Raw genomic sequence first — 9890 nt, forward strand, 5'->3', positions numbered from 1 at the left:
TTACTCTTCCTTCTCTAGTTTTTTAATTTTTAGTTCCAGGAGTCGCATTTCCATTTCAACTTTTTTTGCTTTTACTTTCATGTAGTTCACCTGCTCATTGAGAAGATCCTGTTGTGTATAGCGCCTCTTCTTGGCTTTCTCTAAAATATAGATGTTTTCATGTGTGATGGATGTTCTATATATGACGTATCGAATGATAGATTATTTTTTATTTGGCATTTAATTCGTTACCCAGATTTATACGTACCGGTATTTGGAATTGTTCCAATATTATCGGAAGTGCTTATATCTTGAACATGCATCTCAGAAAAGTTGGTTTCAGTTGCCGGTAATGGCAAAATGATTCGTTGACTTCGTATACGGTCCCGTCATCCCCCATTAGAGTAATCGGGTTCGACGGTAACGTCCCAATCTTTGATACTAAAATTTAACAGAAAAAAGTGATTGATTAATCAATACATCATAATTTAAAATGCTCCCGACTGTTGTTCAAAATTGGGATTCGAACCTAACGAGTCCACGTCTATGACGGTGCATAAATTAGCCGGACATGAGCCATTTTTTCTGCACATGGTGTCTGCTAAACTATCGTTTTTAAGCCGAAATGTGCGGAAAATAATCGCAGCACGAGACCAACTGGATTATCAGAATGATGGGATTTATATGTGCATTAGTAATTTGCAACGCTGGTCTGTGATGTAACTGCCAAGCCGTAACATGTAAGTTTTATAATCTTATATTTTCTTGGATTCGGTTCCAGGAAGATATTTAGACGCCATTGCGCATGTGTGTCAAAGGTCAAAGTGTAGCACGTCATCAAGCTATCATTTGACGATATGCTGTTGGGTGAAAGCAAAGTTAAAAACAAAAATGATTGACCCTGTCAGTGAATAAAGATATATATTACCTTCTGGACTTAGTGACATGATAATGGGAGGATCTAAGTCAAGTGTTGCATCTATTCCGACCCAAGCTTCTCTGTTTTCGTTAGCGCTTATAATTTTCTCCATAGTCTCGTCGACGTTCTTTATCAAATTTTCCGGTGGTGGCCCCCTCCAGTTTTGTGTGCTAGTTTCCTTCTTTCCGAATTCATACACTTTGCTTTAGCGCTCATGTTTTTCCATTTGAATTTAAGTTCATCTGGTTTTCTCACACAGTGCCCTAGGCTGTTTACTGCACTAGCCACCTCTCCCCATTTCTTCGCTTTCAGCTTGTTTGTGACATCGTTATTCAACTTTGAAAATAACACATCACCATTTTTCATTACAACGTCAGTGAGAACGGCCATCTCGTCTTAAGTAAAGTTAGGACTTTTTTTAAGCTGTTTTTCGTTGCTGCACGTTGCCATTTTGAGAATTACCAATTCAAACTCTGAATTAAGATGGTTACTATGGAGATATGACTTTGACTCTGAGTTAGTAAACTCTGAGTTAAATGAGAACTGTGGAACGCAAAACTAACTCGGAGTCAGCTAACTCAGAGTTAGTTTCTGACCCTGAGTTAAAAACTAACTCTGAGTCAGATTTAATCAAGAACTGTGGAACCGGATCCTGGGTTGTTAAATCTTGAAATTATTTCTGAATGTATTTGAATTGGAATTTCTCTCGTATTTTCAGCTCGTTTCTTCATTTGAAATCTTGCTTTAGTTACTTCAATTTCTGTCACATCTCTACAATGACTATGTTCTGCGGTTTCTCTAGGTCCAGTGATTTCTTTACTCGTCATTAAGCTTCCTTTACAGCCATCGTTTCTTTTTACACACACCCAGCGAATACAGTAATAACCTTTTTATTTATATCATTTAATACAAACTAATTATGTATTGTTGCAGTCTTAATTAGATTACTATAACCAATTATATTTCCCATTTTTAATATTAAATCATCAGAAATAATTAATAGATTAGGACCTATACAATAATTTAATCAGACATGAGATTTATATAGATAATTTTGGTACCTAACTATATTTTCTGGAATCGATCTATTTTCATCATTATGAATTGAATCTTCAAATAATACTTTGAATTGTTTTTGTGTATCAAATGATGTATTTAAATTTCCAATTATTGGGGATCTTTTTTCAACCTGTGATCCTAGAATACATATCAAATAAGTTCTAATTGATTGATTTATTCTTTGTATACCAGTTTTAGTAAAACCTTCACTATTTTCTAAAATAAAATAAACCCAACCATTATTGTTTTCTTGTTTTAAATTATCATAGAATTTCGGTAATTTATTAAAATTCAATGTTTTTAAATCCTTAGTTTCTATTTTACCATAACCTAATTTATTATTATAGATATTGTAATAACTATTAATTGGTAAGGGAAGTGCACAATATACTGCAACCATTTTAGGGCAAGGAAGTGATCTTATTGTTCCTATTTTTGTTCTAAAATCAGAATTATTTATATCTATATTAAATTCATTACAAATTTTATAAAACTTTGATAAATTAATATTATTATCTAATTCTTTAAAATATCTAGATCCTGGTAAAGGAGTCTCTAATTCAATTAATATTAATCTTATTTGAAAATAAGTATGAAATCTAAATAAACTTTGAATTAATTTATATTTAGAATTATTTAAATGATGATTCCAACTAATTCCACAACCTGTTGTTGCACAATACACTGCAAAATTTAATTGGTTCTGCCAATACTTCATATTAGATTTTAATAACCATTGTTTTTCATCTTTCAATTTTTAAAAATCAATTAAGTATACATGAAATATATTTTCCATCTTTGCATTAAAATTATCAGTTTCAGTAACATAAATATCTACATTAATTAATGAATTTAAAACTTCATTTCTATATGAAATATCTTTATTTAAAGCTATTGCTTATTGCTATTGCTAAAAATTAAAAATTAATTAATTCTTTTAATAATTTATCCTGCTTTTGAATTGTTGTATTTCCATTTTAAACTTATTATATAATCTAGTGTATTTTTTAATTTATTGATTTCTTTTATATTAGATTTTACTTTTTCTTTATTACCTTTTATATTTAATTTTGAACTTATTCCAGTTAAAAAACTTGAACTTAAACATAGCACACCAATTGAGATAGCTAAAGGTGTTAATGGCGAACATATTGCTAAAAATGTTATTACAGAACTCATTGTAACTGAACCATTTATAATAAAATAATATATAATTTTAGATTTTAAATATTTTTTCTCTTTTTATCTTTAAATCATTTTCAAATTCTAATATTTGTTTTTCAAAATATAATTCTAATTTAGTTTTGCTGATATCGTGAGGAATAATATCATTATTATCAACTTTATCACCCATTTATTTAGCAAAGAAATTACTAATTAGTAAATTTATACGCAACAAATATAACAACAACTGTTCCACCTAAAATCCAAATTATTTCATATTTCTTCTGTTCACTACTCGGGGTATAATAATCTGATAATTTAGGTTTATATAGATGCAATTTTTCTTTATTTGTTACTGCGTTATATAAACTCATTGCATCATTAACTGATTGTAAATCTCTATGTGTAATTTTCTGATTATATATTTCTTTATTGATGTAATCCATATAGTTAACACTTCCCATTTCAAATACTTTTTTTAATACCATTGTATATCCAACAGTTCCAACTGATAGTAAGGCACCATTATATAACCCATTTATTATCCACTTATTATCACTCATTTATTAATCAAAAAAAATACTATCTTCAAAATATTTAGTTATCTTAGTTATAATTATTTCAACATTTATTTCATTATTACTTTTATGATTATCATATATTTCAGTTATTATTTTTTAAATATCGATGATGAAATCTTCATCTAATTCATAAAATCTTAAAGATTCTCTAATTAAATCAGTAATCTTTTCTACATTATAAGTTTCTTTACCTATTGTTGTTTCATATTCAAATGTTGTTTCATTAAAAAATGCAATATTTTAATATGTGTTATTACATCATTAATATCAAATTTCATTTCTATCTCACGTTGAAAATCAAATCCAAAACATATACTCGGTCCTACTGTTATATTCTTACTTTATATAGTGGAAAAATTATTCTCTACATCCTATAACTAATTCATATATCACAGGAAAGTTATTCAAATCAATTAAGTATCCATTGTGATTTCTTATTTCTAATTTAAAATTCTTGAAATGTGGAATACAAGGCTTAAAATCATATTCTGTTAAATTATAATTAATTTGCTTCCAAATTGTTTAACATTTTTTAATGGTAAAATATTTGATATACTAGAATTACAAGTTGTATCTTTAGTTGCTTCAAATGTTCTTGTAGGATCAATTAAATTGCAATAAATATGAAAATGTGTGTAAGGTATTAAGTTTGTTGTAGCATCAATATTTGTAAAAGATCTATCTGGAGGAATTCCTAACAGTTTAGCTATAGGTTTTTTACCATAAATTTATGTTTGTCACATTATCTTTATTTTATCAGAACTCTCATTTTTTAAAAATCTAATACTAAACCCGGAATTACTACCTAACTTGTGCCGGGTTTTTCTATTAATTTCTTTTGATAATGTATCTAAATTATATAACCCTGGTTTTAAATATATATAGGACCATTCTTTTTTATTTTTATCAAAAACTAAAAAGGCTCTATGTTCAAGAGTTCTATTCGATATATTATAAAAAGAATTACATAAACTTATATTTACTAATTTTATATCTACACAATTCTTAAATTCTCTATCTAGTTGTATCAATAAATTATGAGATTTATAATTTGTAAGTCATCTTGAATCAACAAATATTCTTTATTCTTTTAATTCTACCATTTATTTAAAATATTTTTATATTATTCGAAATCTATATCATGGTGTCCTTTTTCATTCTTACCTTTGTATATGAAATAGAAATCACCAGAACATAATTCTTCTAAATCTTCACTAGATAATCTATGAAATCTATCTGGTAAATATGTTCTGAATTTATATTTATTTCCTTTTAATCCTTCATATTCTAAGTGAATAACTAATTTATTACCATATTTGTTAGAAACTGTATCAATATTTGTAATTAAATATTTCTTATGAATTGTTAATTCTGCTAACTTCTTAAATTTATAATATACAGATTTGACATTGGTAGTATCTTTAATTCTATCTAAGAATTCACTGTGTATTTGTTTACTTTCCATTTCAATATCAAATGTTTTTATTAAAATTGATTTTAGAAGTTATTCATTTATATATGTTATTCATTTATACGTTATTCATATATATGAATATTAAAGTAATTGGTAATGTGTTTGTTCAAGTCAAAATGTTGACGCCACGTTTCGGCTCTCGTAGTTTAAAATTTGTATGGTTACTTCAGTTCGAAGTTTATAACTTCATGTGTCTGTATTGTGCTGCCACCTATCATTCTTATAATTTTTTCAGCTCTTAACGTCATTGTGTGGTAGCCATATTTGAACGCAGCTGGTTTTTGGTTTAGCAATATCTTGTCAAAAAGGCTCAATTGTTCCGTAAGTTTAATTCAAGATAATTCGTAACTTTATTTATCAGTCTGTATACTGAATCACAAACTTGCAAAGTTTCATTTCATATTGTAGAAACGTCTTTTCGTCTTGGTCGCGATATGGTCGAATAAAGTCAGTTTGGAACTTGAGAACAAAATTCTTGGTTGTCAGTTGCAACACAAAGGTCGAGAGGTCGAGTGAGTAGAAAATTAAATTCTCGCACGCTCGAATTTATTTTTCTACTCACACGACCTCTCGACCTTTAGCTTGAACAAACACATTACCAATTACTGAAATACTGTAACTTATATCGGTCACATTACTAGACAGGTTCAGATATGTCGGCCCGTGTCCAAGAACGGGTTAATCCTATCGCGGTTACGAGCTCGGTGTCGCGTGAAGCGCTTGCCTTTCCTTTCAAAAGATCATTTACATGCACCGCCGAGATTTTTACAGTCCCGTAGCGTTATAACGAGCTTTGACCATAGTATGGGCGTGTGTTTGAAATGTGACCATTTCGTTTCGTATTTCGGTTCGTATTTTAGCACTACTTTCTTAATTTCGTAGTTTCGTTTCGTAATTTCGCTTCATATTTCGTAATTTCGTAGTTTCGTACTTTAGCAGGACCCGTTCCTACTAGCATAACAGAAGTTCGGATATTTGTTGGAGCGGTGAATTATTTATCTATGTACCTTCCTAGTTTACAGAAACATCTCGAACCATTTTACGCGTTAACAAAGAAGAACAAGCCTTTCGTTTGGACTGAACAGCATGAAGAAAACGTTGAAGTCATCAAGAATATGTTAACTAATCCACCAGTCTTGTGTGCTCCTCAAGGTAATGGTGATTTTTCGCTATTTTCAGACACTAGTCGAAGCATGACAGGAGGTGCACTTTATCAGAAGATAAAAGGAAAAGACAGATTGGTTGCATATCACTCCAAGGTTCTTCCTAAAGCGGCTAAATCCTATTCCGTCAGTGAATTGGAATTGTATGGATTATGGTTAAACATTCTTGCATTTAAAAATATTTTGAGATCAATTTCGTTTCAATGTTATGTCGATCATACGTCATTGGTATACATTTACAGGTCGATTTTTAGGATGCAAAAGTTACTCGAACGTCTTTCACCATATTCATTTGATCTTTCCTATTGCAAGGGTTCAGACATGGTTATCGCAGATTTTCTTAGTAGAGCACCTCGCGATAATGACAGAGAATTAGATCGAGTTAAGCCTGTTGCGCTCGCTACTCAAGATACTGATACTATTTTTCCATTTCAGATTGGTTCGATCGAGAGACCAGTAACAAGACGATTTGCGAAAGAAAAGAATATTAATATTTAATCGATTTTTCCAGAAAAACAGGAGAGATCTACAGTTCGACAGGATAGTAACGGTTCCTGAACTTCGCAGAAAAAGCTGAATCCCTGAAATTTCAGGGAATTTCTGAAAAACGCCGAAATTTCAGGGAATTCCCGAAAAACGCTGAAATCGTGCTAGGTACCAACAATACACGTTTTGAAATATTTTCCGGGCCGGTGTCCGCTGCTGAGTCCTGAACCGTGTTTTAGGTCTACCTTCGTTTACAGAGACATGCGTGGACAGTATGTGTGGAGTATACTTCTAGAGGGCCACTTGTTGGACAAATTAATTCGCTTGAATCCGGATTTTTAATGCATACAGGCAGCATAATGAGGAAAACCCATTCACAAACCGTGCAAGCCAACACTATGCTCAATATTCCCTGCAAGACGCAAAATATCTTATTTGAACGTTCATGTATAAAACATGGAGCAACTTTTCTTTTGTCAACACGTTGATGGGCGACGGACTATACTATGGTATTCTCTGAAGGAGGTAAATTAAATTTGACAGCTAGTTATATAAATGATGCAGCTTTTGGACAAAAGGGATCTAACTAAATTTCTTTTTAATTCACTGACACTGTGGAATGGAATGGATTGACGCCAATGGCATGCAGTAGGCCCCTACGTATGGGTCATACTGATTAGCGTCAACCAATTAATCTAAATCGGGCGAACCATTCAACAACTGTGAATAATTTATTTGCTGTGGCGTGATAATAATTAGTTTTTTTTTGAAGAAATGACATACCAACTGTTAGGAAAATGTACCGATTCTTATTTTTAGACTACTACTGAATCTATAAAAGGAGGAGTCATAGACAAAGTTGCTTAGCTGGATACACTTCTTGTCAAGTACATCATCTCAAGTACTGGGTGTTTTGTAAGTTTAATTTCAGTATTTATTTATTAAGTGCTGTTCCCTCGGACCGCAGTGCTTTCAAACTAGGCCCACCCCATAGGCTATATAGTCCAGGGTGTATTAGCCACTATTCTTTTATATCCTACTAAAATGCACCTTTTTCTATTTTTAGATTCAGGCTTAGAATGTGCAAATTCTTTGAGATACTGAGAAATCAGATGGCACCAGTAAACTTCAACTGCGAAATTTGCAGCAGGATAGCTGAACGACACAATTTTTAAAAATAAAATGGCTATTCGAATGCTATTTCAATAATAACTTGATTCAACCAGAGAGAAATAAGTCAATTGTGGATGTACAGTACACGCACTTTTCTTCCCTGTTTCCTGGTACCTAATTTTTAGTCTTAAGCTAAGCGATATTCTAAGGTATGCTAGTGGATTTCATTAGAATATGAAGCAATGGAACCAGAATTCTAGCCAGAGTTATTTTGCAAGCCTCTAGAAACTGGTTTCAAATGCATTATGAGATCATGGGATGCTTCCTCTAGAACTGATATAGCCAATTCATTTATTAGTTTTATTGAGAATGATATTTCTTTAGACCTTATGTCGCAAGATACAAAAACATTTATTGATTACCTAAAGAAGAATTGGTTTAATTCCCAAATTTGGTCTGATGCATTCAATGCTGAATCAATTTATCAGTCAGACCAATCTAACAGAAATAACCCTTTGCTATTAACTGATAATATTACTGAGCGCAAATTCAAACAAATAGATGATGTCTACTTAAGTGGACACCTAAATAAACTGATATCATCTTTTGTACGATTACTGTTTGAAAATGTTTTTAATGATGAGATCAAAGCGACAAATATGAACAATCTCCAATTTAAGCAACTTGACCAACGAGTTAAGAATATACGTCACCTTGAAAAGATAGAAAAGTGTTGCAAAAGAGCCTTTGATTTATTACAGAATAATGAGATTTTAAAATATGATGAAGAAACTAATTGGTTTGTTGTGAAGAGTTCTTCACGAAAGAACTTAAATAGGTTAGAAGATAATGATAATTTTTTCAATGGTGATACTCAATATACATTCAATCAGCTTGATGTTTTAGAAGAAAGATTCCCCGATAAAGTATCAATATCCGAGGAACATTCATATGACATTTCAAAAAAATGCCGAAGGTACATAGGAAATTTAGATTCAATATCCAGTCGTATCTTATTCAATTACGTTATTACAATCGTTCCTGAAAATTGTCTTTCATACGTAGATGGTAATTGCCATTTAATCAATTTGAAACTAGGTATATGTACTTGTGAAGCTTTTATAATGATTGGACAACCATATTTTTGCAAACATCTTTTTGCCTGTTTTGCCCAAAAAAACAATATAACCACAACGAAGGCTTTAATTGATGCATATAAATTCCACATTGTGGAGCCTCTGCCAACTTACAATTTTACTCGACAAAATAGTTCTGTTTCATCTACCCTCATTGATAAGTTAAAAGATCATTCCCACATTGCTAGCTCGAATGATATCAATGCTGCTCGGAAAGGGCACATTCTAAGTATTTTACATAATGAAAGCCACTGTGGAATTAAGTTAATAAGCGGACGACCTGCCAAACGACAACAATTCAATATTTTGTTTTTGTCGTCCGCGACAATACATTATTTTGGTTTTATCGCCCGTGACAATTCAATATTTTGGTTTTGTCGCCCGTGGTTTTGTCGGAACATTAAGTTTTTTGGTCGAACAGTGTGTTAAGGTCGTTTTGGAAATTTACTCGGTCTGGTATATTTTGGATTACTGTGTATGTCATTTGTCAGGACATTAAACAGAAGACGACTTAGGATACTACCTTGCGTGACTCCACTAGTTAGACCTTCTCATTCCAAGATGATGCGTTCCGTTGATTTCGGTTACAAGTTTCCGCTCAGAGATAACTGCTGAGCCATTTGGGCGACTTATCATTGATACTGTTTCCTAATAGCCTGTTTAGTAATAGCTGATGTTGAGCCTTATCAAATGCTTTGTTGAAATCCACCGTTGAACAGGATTCTAAGACTGTGCAGAAAACCCGTTATCGCTGCTTTGCAGCTATATTTCATTAATTATTTTTCATAGTAATCGTAAACAATCAATGAATTGAGC

The 9890-nt window shown here is 31.6% G+C and overlaps 1 protein-coding gene across 1 annotated transcript; it reads right to left on the reverse strand.

The window, feature by feature from the left end:
* LOC141906438 (uncharacterized) lies at nucleotides 1–451 on the reverse strand. Its single transcript, XM_074795739.1, has 2 exons — nucleotides 248–451; nucleotides 1–140 (listed from the first exon to the last, which is right to left on the reverse strand). The coding sequence occupies exons 1-2, from the start codon at nucleotides 300–302 to the stop codon at nucleotides 1–3; spliced, it is 195 nt and encodes a 64-aa protein (XP_074651840.1). The 5' UTR covers nucleotides 303–451.
* Nucleotides 452–9890: the final 9439 nt, after the last annotated feature.

Source organism: Tubulanus polymorphus, chromosome 5 (genome assembly GCF_964204645.1).
Source record: "Tubulanus polymorphus chromosome 5, tnTubPoly1.2, whole genome shotgun sequence".
NCBI lineage: Eukaryota > Metazoa > Nemertea > Palaeonemertea > Tubulaniformes > Tubulanidae > Tubulanus > Tubulanus polymorphus.